At 33.3% G+C, this 16864-nt stretch overlaps 2 protein-coding genes across 2 annotated transcripts; both read left to right on the top strand.

Annotated features, from left to right (window-relative positions):
• Positions 1–907: 907 nt before the first annotated feature.
• Positions 908–1586, top strand: LOC132279113 (dihydroflavonol 4-reductase-like). The gene is made up of 2 exons (XM_059781039.1): positions 908–1185; positions 1364–1586. The coding sequence occupies exons 1-2, from the start codon at positions 947–949 to the stop codon at positions 1500–1502; spliced, it is 378 nt and encodes a 125-aa protein (XP_059637022.1). The 5' UTR covers positions 908–946; the 3' UTR covers positions 1503–1586.
• Positions 1587–5583: 3997 nt separating this feature from the next.
• Positions 5584–14286, top strand: LOC132276451 (uncharacterized). The gene is made up of 8 exons (XM_059777877.1): positions 5584–6549; positions 6927–7050; positions 8828–8957; positions 10924–10963; positions 11108–11345; positions 11648–11755; positions 11866–11964; positions 13789–14286. The coding sequence occupies exons 1-6, from the start codon at positions 6316–6318 to the stop codon at positions 11740–11742; spliced, it is 861 nt and encodes a 286-aa protein (XP_059633860.1). The 5' UTR covers positions 5584–6315; the 3' UTR covers positions 11743–11755; positions 11866–11964; positions 13789–14286.
• The last annotated feature ends 2578 nt before the right edge of the window (positions 14287–16864 follow it).

Genomic DNA, 16864 nt, shown 5'->3' with positions numbered 1-16864 from the left:
CTCTAGATTCCAAATTAATTCCAAATAACCTCAAATTTATATATGTTGAAGGACATATCATGGTCATCACATATAAACATCAAATAACTAATTAAGTAATTAAAACACTTAAAATAAAATTAATTAAGCTAATTAATTAATTTCTTCTAGATTTTTAAACAACTCCAAATGCTCTCAAATTAACATACGTTTAAGAACTCACCAAGTCTTACTTTAATATCACTTTACAAGTTTATTTCATATTTGATACAACTATGTGAATTAAACTTTCACCAAAGATAAATATTAAATAAAAGTTGCAATTCTTATTCAAATAATCCCAATTTAATATATATCAACCACCATACCAAGGCCTAAATTTCTAACATGTCACAATTTAATTCTAAGTTGAATACCATCATAAGAATTAAATCTTACACAAAGAAAATAATTAAATTAAATTTTAGATTATGAATAAAAGCATGCATACAAGTTGTATAAGCATTATTAGCATGCAAGATAATAAAATATGAAACTATAACACCCCCTACCTCCATTTGAGATGAAAATCTCAAATCCTTACCGAAAGAAAAGTACTCTGAATCCGATGATACTCCTAGGTTATGTCAGGGACAACACGGTGAACATTAAACTCCAAAGAGGACATACCAAAATCCAAACTTGACCTCAAACCCGAACTCAAAAAAACGGATTCTAATAAGGAGGAAAGATGCGTATAGTCAAGATAAGCATAAAACACGAGGTACTACGACTTTTTAACAAAGGAAATGAGGTTTAATTGAGAGAAGAAGGGTGACAGCTCCCTTGGACTGCCACGAACACAAGTGCAGTCAAACAATTGCTGAAAAGATAGCGGGGAATTTCATTAGTCAAACAGTGTATGCTCATAAGCTGGCTGCAATGTATTTTAAGGATTGATTGATTTGGCATTCTTTATTAGGTATAAATGTCTTGCTACTTTATCATTGATATCCTTGAACTGGTATGGAAACCAGATGGAAAAGAATCTGTGGAAGACGAAGATCGTATTGTTGTAGATGTGCGTGATGTGGCCGATGCAATCCTCCTGGCATATGAAAAGCCTGAAGCAGAGGGGAGATATATATGTTCATCACATACGGTTCGATCAAGGGCTTTGGTGGAAATGTTGAAGGGCATGTATCCCAACTACAATTACCCAAAAAGGTAAGTTGAACTATTTATGTTACAGATATCAAATCCTACAGCTTCTGACTGCAGGAATACTGAAAATGGAGTAAACTAATGGCATAGAATATAAGTCAATCTCATCCATCAACAACGTGTAGCACTCTTATTATTAGTCGTAATTTACTAATATTTGTATCTGATGACATCTTGACAGTTTTACTGAAGTAAAGCGGGATGTGAAGATTAGTTCCGAGAAGTTGCAGAATTTGGGATGGAAGTTTAGGCCATTAGAAGAGACCATTGTCGACGCTGTTAAGAACTATGAGGAGAGTGGTTTGTTGGGTAATGAATAGCAACATATGTATGTTGCAGAAATGTATCTGATACAAGGTTGTCCATACTGGGAGGTTCTTTTACAACGTGTTTATCTTTCTCAAAGGTGTTTCCGTAAATTGAAGCATGCATCTCTAGTTTCCTTTTACTATATAAGTTTTGGGATAATGATTGGGAATTCGAAAGACGTCGACAACTCCAACTGATTTATGTTAGTGGTGATAGATATTATTTATATCTCGGATTTATTCAACTGAGGACTCCCTATCATTATTCTTAAATTGTATTGTGGAAGAAAAAAATATACGTGTTCAATTCTGTATTTACTGAACCATATATGGAAAGGAATTGGCAGTGTGTGTTTTGTTTGTGGCTCAGTACTGTCAATGTGGTGGTGGTGCAATATGAGAACAGGTTTAGAAGCACTTGGACATCTTTTGTTTTGGTCCCATTAATTGCAATGTTGGTGCATCAGTACTGTATGTGTGGCCCAGAACAGGTGTATTGGGACCCATCAGACCAAACCCTAGCCTCAGGCTTGAAAATGTCTCAACTGTACTGAATCCACCGAGGCACTGAGTGCGACCTTTTTGTTCTTTCCAACCAAAAACCATATAGTGCTAATTAAGCTCGCCAGAGATTTATGCTTCTAAAGGTTGGAGGGAAGAGTAGGAGAGAAGTAACAACTTTCTATTGATTTGTAGATGAAAAAGGCAGGAAGGATGAGTCATCCCTCTCCAAACTATCATTTTGTTTCTATCGGACAGTGGGAGGAAGAGGAATGAGAAAAATATTCATTTCGACATATTAATTTATATATATATATCAAAATGGCTACAATACCAAATATTACTGCAGAAACAAAAAAATTATCAAATTAGTATTTTAATTTTTTGCCACTATTCACAAAACGTTTTTGGCAACTGTGTTTTTTCACTGTTCACTGTTACAATATCTAACAAAAATAAAAATATCAAAAAAAAGACGCGAACCAAATATGTCTAATTAAAAATGTTTCATTCATCTCTTACTTTCTATTTTAGCAACTGTGTTTTTTCATTATTCGTTCACTGTTACAATATCTAATAAAAATAAAAATACCAAAAACAAAACGTGTATCAAACATGTCTAATTAAAGATGTTTCGTTTATGTCTCACTTTCTTTCTTTGATCTATTTTAGGATGTTTCTCTTTCTCAAACCAAACAAATATTTAAACAGTAAATTTGACCAGGAAGTTGCAATTCAAAATTTCTCTTCAAAAAGTGTCAGTAGCATAGGGATTTTAATTTGAAATGAACAAGAACATCTTTCATGCATTTTCAAAATTAGAATGGGCTCCAAATTGTTGATCATTGTTCTAAAATCAAACCAAGTGAATATATTTACTTAAAAACTTTTAATGAAAGAAAACAATGATTCATGTCACAACCCCAACCAGCATCATGCAATGCGAGGGTCCCATTATATACTAGAAAAAGTAAGGTTATGTTGACATCTTCATTGAGCTTTTTCTACTAACCAAATAGAGTATATCTTAACAGAATCAATCCATTATTTTAATGTGATGCTAAGAATGAAGGTGGCAACCTGTGTATATATATTGATGTCAATCCACCATATATTATAAATAAAAGAAATCAAACATTTAAAAGAAACAACAATGCACAACGAATATAATTGAAGTCCTTAATTTTTTGAGGGGTATTTTAATAATTTTTGCATTGTTATGTTGCTATAGTGTGAGAGTATTTATTTATTTTGAACTCTTTATATCTCCTGCTGTTTTGATAACTATAGCGAAATTCTTATAATCTTTGAACGTAATCCTAATTTTGGGTAAAACAAGTAAAAATTTGTGTGTTCTTGTTACGTGTTCGATCTCTTTTTTGTAATTTCTTTTTAATTTTGCAACAATATATTTAAAAAAAAAAGAAAATAAATAAAATAAAGCAAGAAGCGGGGCCATGGTTAACTAGCCAGAACTGGTCTAATAAATGCATGTATGTGTGACTGGCAATATAAAATTTTGCCCACGTTTGAATTAGAAGGGAAAATATTAGATTCATACTAACAAGCATGATGATGCAATGTTTATTTATTTAGTATTATTACATTGACAAAAAAAAAAAAAACTTACTCACATATATTGTTTACTAATATATAAGTTCCAACTCTTCCTCTACCGTTTGGGTATGGGAGATGTTTTAGCACTGGAGTAGTGAAGATGTATTCCAAGTACTTTTTATTTCTTAGTATATCTTGTTCTGATTGGACCAATGCTAACAGATTTTCATCAGGCAGAGCCAGGATCTTAGGTCGGTGGACCAAAATTATAAACAACATTAACTAGAACTTTTGGAAAAAAAAAAAAGAAAACTTACATAGGCAAAAATATTTTACTATTTATTATATTCATAAAAAAATATATCTATTTAAACTTTTGCCAATTTATTTAAGTAAATAAAAAAATTTATTTAAATAAGCTTTTTATTAAACTTTATGAACAAACACCAATAAGATTTATGCCAAAATTATTTAAAAAATTAATTAAACAATTAGATTTTAATTTATAAAAAAATAAGAAATTAGGTAATACTTGCACAAATTAATAATCATTACAATGTATCAATAAAAAAAACAAACAACAATAAATCAATTTTGACTAACTTAAATCAAATAATATTGGCAAGTAAAAAGAAAAAAAAGAAAAAGAAAGTGATCGGAAAGAATCATGTATGAGATAAAATTTTAAGATAATATGGTTCTTGATAGAATCGTGATTGAGTTGGAATGATGTTAAGATAGTCACATTATGGAAAGAATTGTGTTTGAGTTGAAATTTTAAAATAGTCACATTAAATTTTTATATGAGTTAGTTTTTATCGGGATTTTATAGTAGTCATTTAAATAACTTTCCTTTAGATTATATATAAATTATCTTTTGTTAAATGCTAATTAAAGAAAGAATTTTTTTTTTTTTTCTTAAGAAGCCAAATATAGATTTTAAACTATAAATGCTATATTATTTTTATTTTTACTTGTACTAAAAAAAAGTTTCAAAAAATTAGGGGGGGCCATGGCCACCCCCAGCCCCCCTGGCTCCGCCCCTGAGTACGGAGTATTTTTTTCTTCTTTAGAACAATACTTGTCTTCTTATTTATTAGGGTTCGTATGGTTATATGAAAATAGTAAAAAAACAAAGGAAAGGAAAGGAAAAGAAAAGTAAAGTGAATGATCAAAAAATTGATTTTTTAGTATGTATTTAGATAAGATGAAATTTTTATTTAAGAAAATTGTAGGAAAATATCATGTTATAGTTTATATACCTAAATTGTCCTTATTTTATAAAAATGACAAAATAGTAAAAAATTAATTAGTAGTATGTATATAAAAAAAATAATAAAGTTTTCAATTAATTTAAACCTTGTAAACTATGATTTATTTCATTCATATATGATGGAAAGTAATTAAAAATAAAAGTCAAGCCTATCAATGATAAAGTTATTGTAGGACTACAATTATTTGAAATCCAGTAAAAAAAATAAGATAAAGTTGTTGTGTAAAATAATAAATAAAATTTCTCCGTATTTTATGCAGGAAATGTTTTGAGAAAAATAGAGGGTTATGAGAATCTTATTTTTTCAGAATTTTTCTTTTTCTTTTATCTAACCAAACTATTAAAAAATTTCAAAATTTTTTATTTCCTTTCTTTTCTGATTGATTATATCTAACCAAATGAAAAAGGTTGATGGGTCATGATATAAGCTATAAGGAAGAAATTATTCATTATAAACAAGAAAGTAAGAACTGTTATTTCTTTTAAAGATTTTATGAACACACCTGCTAATTTACGTGTCACTAATAATCAAAGAAACAATAGAGAAAATGAAGGGAGATAGAAACACTAAGAAAGAATTCTCTCTTTTTAGATAAAAATTCAATTTGTTTCCGATTCGAAAATAAAACACAAAATAATAAACAAAAAAACATAAAACAAATAGTAATTAGGGTTTTGACAAACTGGGTCCCGAACGTGCCCTGTGCAAGGGGGTAGTCTTTCTTCTTTTGAGAATTCAGAGTTTTTAGAAGGCAAAGCCGTTATCATACATATTTTTCCCTACTCTACTTGTTCCGTTATTAGTATTATTTTTCTCTCGGACAAGCGAACATAAAATCATTCCTTCTCATTTTCCTTCCCCTTCCCTTCCTTGCTTTTATTAATCTCCCCCAACCCCCAGAAGATTCTCCAACATCATCTTCCTCTCCAGCTCACCTTTTCCCCCACCCTTTTCCTTTCCCTTCCTTCCTTCCTTCCTTCCTTCCCTCACTCCCTCCCTCCCTCCCTCCCTGCTCTGCTGCCTGTTCTACATCCAATAGCATCACCATTTTGATCCCTTCCTTTTTCCACTTCAATTCTAGGGTTTTCTTTTTTCTTTTTTTTTTTCAATTTTTTTCTTTTGTGATGATTCATAGGTATGTTTTCTTATGGGATCACTATGTTCTTTGATCCCTTACTTTCCAATCAAAATCAGCATACTCTGTTTTCCTAACTTGATGTAGTAGTGTTTCAATGGATGGTCAATCTCTTTCATTGAAATCTAGGGTTTTTCCAGGGTTTTTCTTCTAATAAGATGAGGCAAAGTGTTTACTGGGTCGACTCTAATATCACTTGAATCCTTCAAATTCAGTTCTCTTTTTATCTGGTGAATCTACCTTAGCCCTTTTCGTTGTTGTTCTCTTTGTTTTTTTGTTTGTTTGTTTGTTTTTTTTTTTCCCTCTCTTTTTCGCTTTGTTGGAAACAGAAGAAGCGAAGTCTACTGAGTCGTCTTACATGGCGTATCAGCCACCGATTCCTGGTCCAAGTTCGGGATCGGGTTTGGGTCCCGGGTTTCAATTCCTGAATTCCCCTTTTGGTGATACCACCTACACCAAAGTGTTTGTGGGAGGACTTGCTTGGGAGACTCAGAGTGAGACCTTGCGTCGCTACTTCGAGCAATTCGGAGATATTCTCGAGGCTGTTGTCATCACCGATAAGAATACTGGCCGATCCAAAGGCTATGGTTTTGTGAGTATCTATTGTTTTTTTCCATTGCTTTGTTTAGTTTAAAATCCAAAATGGTCTCTAATTTGCAGCAGCAAAACTTAGATTATTATTAATAATAATTACTATTTTAAATTTTGATGATATAATGAAGGTTAGTGATATTGGATATGATCCAAACAAATCATGATTGAAGTGGTTATTAAAGAACAGTTAAATGCTGATGTGATTTATCAATAGTGGTTGAATTCTGAGTGAGGTTAATAATCATTTGCACAGGCCAATGTATGTGAAAGGGTTTCTTAATCAATTCTTGGTTCGTCTAATGATGTTATTCAAATATCAATAGTGTGAATAATTAAATGACTCGGTTTTTGTTGGTATTTGTATGGAGGTTTTAGGTGACTTTCCGGGACCCCGAGTCTGCAAGGAGAGCCTGTGTTGATCCAACCCCAATAATTGATGGTAGGCGGGCAAATTGTAATTTGGCTTCACTTGGACGACCTCGACCTTCAATACCTACTGGTATCATATCTTATCTGTCACCATTTTCTGCTTGTGCAATTGGGCATTAAATATATGTTCTAATACTCGGTCTTCGGGAGTGTTCTCTTACAACATTTTTGCACTCAAACACCCATGGAGGGATCAAATTAGCGCTGTTGTTGGGGCTCCTAAAATCTCAAAGAGAAAACATCGATAGGACAATTCTATTTCATTTACTCTCTTTCCTCCTTTCTGTGTGAACAGATTCTCTATTAGAGTCACAGACGTCTTCATCATCTTTATATCTTATGAAATATACCATTAGGATGTTGCCTGCTCATACCATTTTCTGCTTGTGCAATTGGGCATTAAATATATGTTCTAATACTCGGTCTTCGGGAGTGTTCTCTTACAACATTTTTGCACTCAAACACCCATGGAGGGATCAAATTAGCGCTGTTGTTGGGGCTCCTAAAATCTCAAAGAGAAAACATCGATAGGACAATTCTATTTCATTTACTCTCTTTCCTCCTTTCTGTGTGAACAGATTCTCTATTAGAGTCACAGACGTCTTCATCATCTTTATATCTTATGAAATATACCATTAGGATGTTGCCTGCTCATTTTATATATAACAAGAATGGGTTAGTACTTCCTGCATAGTCATTATTTTCATAACTCCAATTATTATTTGTTGTTAACTATTTTATATATTTATTTATTTTATTTTGGAGCTGCCAATGGTTTATTTTTCATTGAACTTCCTACAAAGTAACTTCTTGGATACTCCTAGACATGAGTTTACCGCATCTCTGATATGTTAATAATTGGAAAATAAAGGGGCTGCTTGGTTTAGTTTATAGTTTTTAGAGAATTGAAATTGAAAAACAAAAATAAAAAAAACTGTGCAAAACTCTGCTTAGTCCATTTTTCTAAAGCTGCTTTCTAAAAACTCAGTTAACTATAAAAGATAGTTCTCTGAAAACAGTTTTGTGTTTTTTGTGTTTTGGAGAACCGTTTCCAGAAAACTAAACCAAGCAGGCCCAAGATTTTTAATTTTGGAAACATGTCTGTTAGTTTTTTTTTGTTTTTTTTATAAGTGAAACATGTCTGTTAGTTATTGGTTATATGTTAATATCTGACCATTTGAGTCTTACTTCATTTTACTATGGAAAAAGGTATAATTGTAAGAAAAATCAAATTAAAGGTTAATATATAATATTATATAAAGTTTGGCAATATTAAAACAAAACAAAAGGTAAATGAAGTTTTTATTGGAAGAGGGGATGTGAGAGTAGAAGAGGAGTTATCAAATCATATTTGTACGTAGACATCATATCTACATACATTAACAAAAATCTTGTAATATTTTTTCTTTTCTTTTCTATGCCACATTGATGGTTGTAGAATATATGATTTGTATGTTACAATTTTCCCCCCCTTTGACAAGAAACTCACACACCCATTTTTTTCCCCCTTTGACTTGAATCCTCTCACCTTCATCTTTGGGAGGCAAAGTAGATACCACTAGGCTACAACTCTTGGTGGTTGTAAGTTACAATTTTATGTTACTGTAATAAATTATTATATTATGAAACAATATTATCATTTTTATATATCTATATATATATATATATATATATATATATATATATATATATATGTATGTATCATTTCTGTGTCCTCACTGTGTCTGAGTACTTGTTTTTAAGATCGTGTCTTGTGTCTGGTGCTTCTGTTCATTGTTCTTAGTTAATAATTCTTCCAATCAAGTCATGATGCATCAATGTCTTATCTCTCTTTTTGTTGCTTGAAGGACGTCTTCGATCGCCAACACCTTACCTTGGAAGTTTGCCTGCTGCCCGGGGGGCGTACATTGGAAATTTTGGCTACCAACAACCAGTTTCTTACAACTACCAACAAGGGTTCATGTATCCTCCATATGGGTGAGTGGTTTCCTTAGCAAATAGTGCATAGGGTACTCAAATTTTTGAGTATAGAGCAAGATATTGTTGCCTGGATTTACGGTGTCCAGATTCCTGCCATGTGAAGTTCACCATGTTCAATATATATATATATATATATATATATATATATATATATATATATTTACATTGTGTTTTTTAGAAGCTTCAGCAATTAAGGCATGTTAAAATTGGAGCTCACCTTCCCTCTTCCTTACCCGTGGCTGTCATATCAGTGTAGATACTTTATTGATATGTCTTTTGTTGTGTTGTAAAAATTGCCCGGACGAATGAACTTGGGATTGAAAGAAGAGTATGTGAACTCGAGGTGTTGAACACTTATTAATTATTGGCATCTTTATCGCACAAATATTTATTTTCTACTATATTTGGTTGGATTCAGTATAATTAGTTTTTTTTCCTCCCCCAGTTTTTGTCATTCTATGCATGTATTGTAAGGCATGCATATTGCATGTGTGTGTTAGTGCATATAAATACATAGTAATATAAACAGATACACGTGTGCATCCTGTGTATGTGTCATTAGATTAGGTAATAACCGTTTTGGTAACTTACCAGGAAAAAATCCTTATGTTTTGGCATGTCATATTAGCTCTATGGCCTCCATGTAATGTGCTTATCAACCTTTGCCAATTTCCATCCATTGGTCTACCATGAACTTGATAGAGTGGAATATCAAAAAGCATACACATTGATTCTGCAACTACTTTTCCTTCCAGTCAAAACCCAAAACCTCACCCTGAGCATGTGGAGAAAGTAATTCCCCTTGCTATTTTGTAGCAATTCTTGCATAACAATAACAGGTGACACCATTTCGGAGTGTTTAGTCATTCAGTAGAAGTTCAGGATTGATTTAGTACGAAGTACAGTGATGTGTTGTGGTTTAGTTGGTAATGCAGGAATGCCTAAAGTTCTAACTCCGTATGGTATGTGCCCATCTCAATCTTCAGCTTTGAACAGGTAAAAATCATTATCAGGGGACTGATAAGATAGAGAACAGGAAAGGAAAGTGAAATGACATCAAATGGGTTGTTAAGCTCGACATTCTCCCAAGTTTTTTTTCATGCAGCTGCTAAGCATGAAATGGCTCCTTTGGTAGGAGCCACTGGCCAGACAGGAAGAAAAATGAGTATTGCATCAATTAGGTTGTTAATCTTGGTATCCTCTTGAGTTTACCTTTCATGCACATATTAAATGCAAGATGTTGCTCATAGGAGAGCACTTCACTTATCTATCTATTTTTTTTGGGTAGTTTCCCTAAATATAAATCATATGCTGCACACACTGAATTACTCATGTTCCATTTTAGGCTTGAACTCTGCCATTTCAATTTCCATACAATACCGCCTTGGCTAACTAGTGGTTGCTCATAGGAGCACACTAACTAATTGAAAAAAGTAAGAAAAATGTAATACTATCTAGTGGTATTTGTAAAGGTCATCGCCATTCTGAATTTATTGTTCATGACCCCTGCTAGATACTGCATAGCTCATGGTTTCAGTAGGACCACATTATTCTATGGTTCAATAAGGAATCTGGATCCTCTCAATTTGATGAATCATGAGTCTATTATATTGTTTTTCTTCTTGCAGTATCATTTTAAGAGGGTTTAACTATTAAAGTTATACCCTCTCTAATAGCTTATGCCTTTAGAGTAGACGGTAGTTAACATGGTATCAAAGCAAGCAAGGTCCTGAGTTCAAACCTCACCGGGATAGTGATAATTAAAATTAAAACACGTGTTGGACAAAAAGAAGGCCACATGTGAGGGGGCATGTTAAAGGATTTAGATATTTAAGTTACACACTCTCAAATAGCTTAAGCTTTTGGAGTAGATGGTAGTTGACAATCATTTGTCCATGATACATTTTCATTCTATATCCAGATTCTAATATTCTAAAAAGATGCAATGGTTTTATTTGTGCAGGTACACAGCGACATATGGTCCTGACTACGTCTACCAACAGGTCAATATTGCTCCAAAATGGCAGCAGCAATTGAAGTTTATTATTATTTTTGCTGTTGTTATTATTTGGTCTAGAAATGAATACTGCATTATTCTTGCAATGTTAACTGCTCCAACTGCATGTCTGTTATCATCTTTCTGGTAGGGTGTTTACAATCCTTATGTGGGTCAGCAATACCTTCATTTATATGGCGTACCTGGAACAATTAACTCAGCAATGTATCCTTATAGCCAACTGGGTCAGACTATTCCTGGCAGTCGGGGTTATACAGCAGTGCAGGGCTATGCAATGCCAGGTCATCAGATTGTGCAATTTGGTGGACCTAGTGTCAATGGAGTAACAACTTCACCTGTTCCTACAATTCAGGCACCATATCCTACAGGCAGAATCTACTTTTCTTGAAAACTGTCTTTGTTTTTTTCCTGTTAAAGTCAATGCATGAACCATATGCATACATGCGTGTGTGCATAATTATAAAAGCTATAAACTAGTTTCGGGTGAACAGGTCTTAACTCCTGAAAAGGGATTTTTTAGATCTCTCACACCCTTTAGCACGTTTAGAAATATATTTATGACAAAGAATGATTAGGAGGAAGGGGACATAGTTGAGGTTTCTTTTAATTATGTACGTAGGTAAAAATCAAATAGGTAGTCCTAATTAGGCAAGTACCTTTGCTTTATCAGGCATTGCAGCACCTGTCCCAGCACAACCACAGTTCATAGTTCCTGCTACTCCTCAGTTCATGCAAGGTAGCGGTTCTGACCAAACAGCAGGGTGATGGGTTGATCAAGGTGAGTGGTGCCAGTCAATTTTGGGGTTTGAATTCTCTATGTTGTTTTGCCTGTTCTTGCCACCAGTGTGATTTTATTGATATGGATCTTTGTTTTAACATTAATTACAGGTATCCTTAGATTGCAGCAGGACTAAGAGCAGCGGTACTGCTACTTGAGTGGCAGACTCCGGATCTAGCCTTGCAAATTATTCATTTCGCATTCTAGAGGTACAGTCCTATCTTGCCCATTGCAAATGAATGTTATAAAGAAAGAACACTTGTATGGTACTTAATGTGGAGAAATGGTAATACGAGTCTACTCTCACAGTTGGAGCACAAAAGATGAACCAATTGGACCCAAAATAAAATGTCAGAAATACCCTTATTTCTTTCTTTCTTTCTTTCTTTTTTTTTTTTTTTCCTTTATTATTATTATTATTATTATTATTATTATTATTATTATTTTCTATTTATGATAAAACATATGTAAATGCAAGGGCTTCGATCAGATCAAATATGGTCATGCATATCATAAACATATGTCATCATCACACAAATTTGTTTAATTATAAAAAATAAATAAATAAATAATACACACACAAAATGGCTTAAACTTTAATGTAACTCAAATACTTACCCCCAACCAAAAAAAAAAAAAAAAAAAAAAAAAAACACGAAAAAGTTAAAGAGTAGTCAGAATATTTTTGAGTAAGATACTGCAATATATAATATAAATTGATAACAAACAAAGAAAATGTCCTAGAAGAAACTTTACTTTAGAAAGGCAGTAACAGAAGTTAGATTCTAGACATGCAGCTCTCTGGAGTTTTGAGTCCAGTTATATAAATAATTTTTGATATTTATCACTCTTAAATCAGAGCAACAAAAAGGAAGTATGCATTAAATTTCAAGTAATTGTACGTAGGTTTGAAAAATAAAATGCCAAAAAATAAAAATAAAGAAAAAAGAAAAGAAAAAAATAAAGCTTGAATAAGCTGCTTTTTATGCAGTTAGTGAATGATACATGAATCTGTTTCTTTAAGAAATAAAAGGGTTTTCACCCTTATCAAAGATCCCTCGCTAAATTAGAACAAAAATCAATGTTGAAGTGCATTATTAAATGGAAGAGTGTTTTCTCTTCTTTTTCATATTCATAGAAATGTTTCTGTATCTTTTCATGAGAAATTGAGAATACTTGAAAATCTGAAACTGACAAACCATTATTTTCATCTACTGTTACTATATGATGGTGACGATGAATAAACGACTTGCTTCTTTCAAACTGTAAATTTTTTTGGATGAACAACGAAGCTTATAATTAGTAAAATATTTATAATTAGGTAATGAATGCCATTTAAAATTTGCACAGAATTTAGTGGATATCGTTTATTGCTTTTCACTGCACCCTAGGGTTGTTACGGTCCAAGTTTTTGGTAAACACCCTAGCCTAACTCATGAAGCCTTACCTAAAGATTTCCCATTGATATATTGAGATCAATCCTCTTACATCCAGGTATGTTATTTATTATATTTAAAATTAAAGGAAAAACAAAGCAGCTGGATGCCATAGCAGTATATACTGTGTACTTGACATCTCAAAGAAAATGTTAGATCGTAATAAGAGAAGGATTGCACAAATATTTTTTCCATTCAGCTCTGTCTAGAGCCATATATCATTCATTAGATCATAAGCCGTTGTCTCTTTTTACTGCTCTGATTCCGACAACTGATAGTTACATGCTAGATCCCTAATCCTTCTTCCCCTCACATATCGAGCGCTCAGAAAAATTCAATAGGGAAGATAAACCATGAAATTAAGTGAAGCAAATGCATAAATTTATTTGTCTTTTTGTCAATTGGAATGTGTGAAGGAGTAGTTAGGTTGAATTTGTGTATGTGGTCTGTACCTAAGGTTGGTGTCAGATTTTTTTCTCTGACAATTCAAGTTTTGGATTGGAACATGACACTCCAATTTTACTTTCCATGTTTATTGGTCTCTTAACTAGTTACCCTTTTCTTTTCTTAAACATTTATGGCACTTGTGTGATGCAGGTCATACATAGTCATGCTCACCAGAGAAGTCATATGTCTGAGTCGCTCCAGGTGACGGAGAAAGGAACGTGGAAGATGCAGGCTGCTCTTCCTTCACCATTGTGTATTTAAACCCTCGTATACTGCCAGTTCTTTGGAGGACTGATAATCATGGTTTGATGGATGCTGGAATCGGTTTCTGGCTACCATGTAGGAATAAACCTTTGTAAAAAGTCATTAGAATCAAAATATGATTCTTTCACAGTATAATCCCTGCATTTTGGGTGTGTAGATAATCTCTGGTGTTCTTGTGTTGGTGGTTCATGCATGTATTTAAGTGTCATTTGTCTTGTGCATAGCAGTAGCTGGAATTTGTTGCCAACTCTTTGTTTGGATTTATTTCAAGAGCCTGACTTCATTTATGGGGAGAAGCTCCAGTTCTTTACTAAGGAAATTTTGTGTTGATACTTACATGTTAATTACTATTTTTATTTTATTTTTATATAATATATTTGATTAGACTGCAAGGATTGAGAAAAATTTAAGCAAATTTTTTTTTTTTTGTTTTTTTTCTTCTTCTTAGAAGGCAAGAAGAAACATGCTCACACTTACTTTTGCTCCTATGGAGACTTGAACCCTGACATTCTACATTGAAATGTGTGGAGGTACCACTAGGTTACATAGCCTTTCTTAAAAAAAAAAATTTACATTCACAAATCATTGAACATGTAGAGGTGAACCTATGTTGTAATTGGAATGTATTGGGTGCATGAATTTTATACGCATCTGCTTGGCAAATAAAAGTAAAAAGTAGCCTTCTCTGATCATATTAGTGAACCTCCGAAGCTTCCAACCTATTGCATGTCAAGGTGATCTGAGAGTGAATGTTTCATTTTTTATTTCATGTTTTATTAAGAAAGAAAACATTACAGGTACACAGAGGGCGTATCCTCATAAACTAAGAGAGACTGTATTTTCTATAATGAGAAGGCCACTTCCACAGGAAATCATAAACAATCCAAGATTGAGAGTTCATTAACAGAAGCATTATGAACTTCCAGAACTTCAAACATCACATTTCTTCACATCTTCTGGAATATTGTGATAAGCACCATGAAGCCGAGCATTCCTCTCTTGCCATAACTTCCAAATGGTAGCAATACTGGTTATATCTCTGCCGGTACCAAGCAGACCATTCCATGAGTTTATTGTCATTAAGGTGAGGCATCTCCCATTTCAGGCATCTCCCCTAACCATTTCCAAATAGTCTAAGCAAATGGACAGGAGGAGAATAAGTGATCTCTATCATCCATAGCATGACAACAGTCTGCATTTTCCACTTCTGCATGCTACGCAGCATTTACAGACCATCTAGGCCTGCCCCTTCTCTTGCCACAAAACATTGTCATAGGAGTCTCTGCAGCTAAACCATGCCTGCTTGAAAGTGAACTTACTCTCCTCCCACCAGCAGCTTTTCAGCACCAGTATGCAGTGAACTTACTCTCCTCCCACCAGCAGCTTGTCAGCACCAGTATGCAGGTGGACAGGTGATAGAAATTCCCTGAACGAGATGAAAGACTCATCCTGAAGTAAAATGCATTGGATGTTGGAGTATTTGGGAAGAGATAACTTCCTTTCCATTCTGTGAACAAATCTCTGGGCTAGTCTGACCACCACATCTGATAGTGAATGTTAATGGGTTCGGAACTGATTCCAAACGGCCAGCTTCCATTCTATTGTATTAGCTATAAGTCAAATTTGTCGAATATCAAAGGGAAGGATACTTGATTTTTCCTACTAGCTACTTTAATTATTTGTTATTATTTTATTAGGATTTATTGTTTAGAAAACTCCTTTCAACTATTATCCAAGTGGGCAATGAAACTCTTTTAAACTAATGTTGCATGAAACTCTTACCGGTGAAATTGGTTGTGCGAAAGTCACATGACTATTGTTAAAGAGTGTAATTGTAATCAAGCAAGTATTACCAGTATGGTCAATGAAGAACGTCTCTCTTTGAAAAGTCAAGAATGCCCACGTGCCCAAAACCCTCGATAAGAAAAATACACTCTCAAGTTCAAATAAAGTCATGACGTCATATGAGGTCATCAAATTTCGAGAGAGTGACTCGAGTATATAAAAAAATAAAAAATAAAATAAAATAATCATGGCATCACACCAGGGAAGCAAACCTTGAGAGCATGACTGTCAAGTCCAAAGAAATCCTATTCTGTATTGGTTGGCTCTAGAGTTGAGTCAAATTTTGTCTATTAATTTTGTAATATGATTTGTGTGCATCTAAAAGTAAAATTAGTAGTCGAATGCCAAACCAATTTGCCGAAACTACTTGAGTAACAAATTAGTGAGTTTGGAACAATAGATTTGTGGTGAAGGTTTTTGCAGAGATGGTTATAGGCACTCCATTTAACCCTTACCTATTTGTAGGGAAAAATTAGTAATATCAAAAGATGGGTGACATCGTAATTTCACACCCTAACATGTCCAACATACACTTGAGAATAAAACTTTTAGAAGAATATTTTCTTATTCTCAATTTAATAATTTGTACAGGTACATATATAATAATCAAATCATTAGTTTAGGTCCTACAATCAAGTTATATCTCTAAAGAATCTGTCCACACCTAATGTATAATTATATTATTTCTAAAATAGGAACGAATCGCAAGAATAATAATTTCAAGAATCATTGTTGACATTAACTCAATATCTCAACACTTCCCCTCAAGTTGGTGCATAGATGTCACACATGCCTAACTTGTCAAAAAACTTTGAGAACACTTGACTTAAAACCGCTTTGGTGAGGATATTTGTCAACTGATCGAATCTTAAGCAACTCCACAATTTTCTCATTCAACTTCTCTTTATATCATTACTCCACAATTTTCTCATCCTCTTTGGTGAGGATATTGTGCTCAAATATTTATGAACTCTGCAGTTTTCTCATTCAACTTCTTTTTATATCATTACTCCACAATTTTCTCATCCTCATTGGTGAGGATATTGTGCTCAAATATTTATGATAATTTGCCTAACAAGCTCATGTGTGCGTAGGCAATCCAACATCATAAAAAAAT

This window comes from Cornus florida, unplaced genomic scaffold, assembly GCF_030987335.1.
Source record: "Cornus florida cultivar Cherokee Brave unplaced genomic scaffold, ASM3098733v1 CherokeeBrave_3.0.0_Hap2_Chr10, whole genome shotgun sequence".
NCBI lineage: Eukaryota > Viridiplantae > Streptophyta > Magnoliopsida > Cornales > Cornaceae > Cornus > Cornus florida.
The sequence above is the reverse complement of the archived record's forward strand: the minus strand, read 5'-3'. Positions and strand labels throughout refer to the sequence as shown.

Excerpts from the sequence above, each read along its gene's own strand:
- LOC132279113 (XM_059781039.1), top strand. The coding sequence starts at position 947 with ATGTCTTGCTACTTTATCATTGATATCCTTGAACTGGTATGGAAACCA. Across the intron at positions 1,186-1,363 it reads AACTACAATTACCCAAAAAG|TTTTACTGAAGTAAAGCGGG; the intron begins GTAAGTTGAACT and ends ACATCTTGACAG.
- LOC132276451 (XM_059777877.1), top strand. The coding sequence starts at position 6,316 with ATGGCGTATCAGCCACCGATTCCTGGTCCAAGTTCGGGATCGGGTTTG. Across the intron at positions 7,051-8,827 it reads TCGACCTTCAATACCTACTG|GACGTCTTCGATCGCCAACA; the intron begins GTATCATATCTT and ends TGTTGCTTGAAG. Across the intron at positions 10,964-11,107 it reads CTGACTACGTCTACCAACAG|GGTGTTTACAATCCTTATGT; the intron begins GTCAATATTGCT and ends TCTTTCTGGTAG.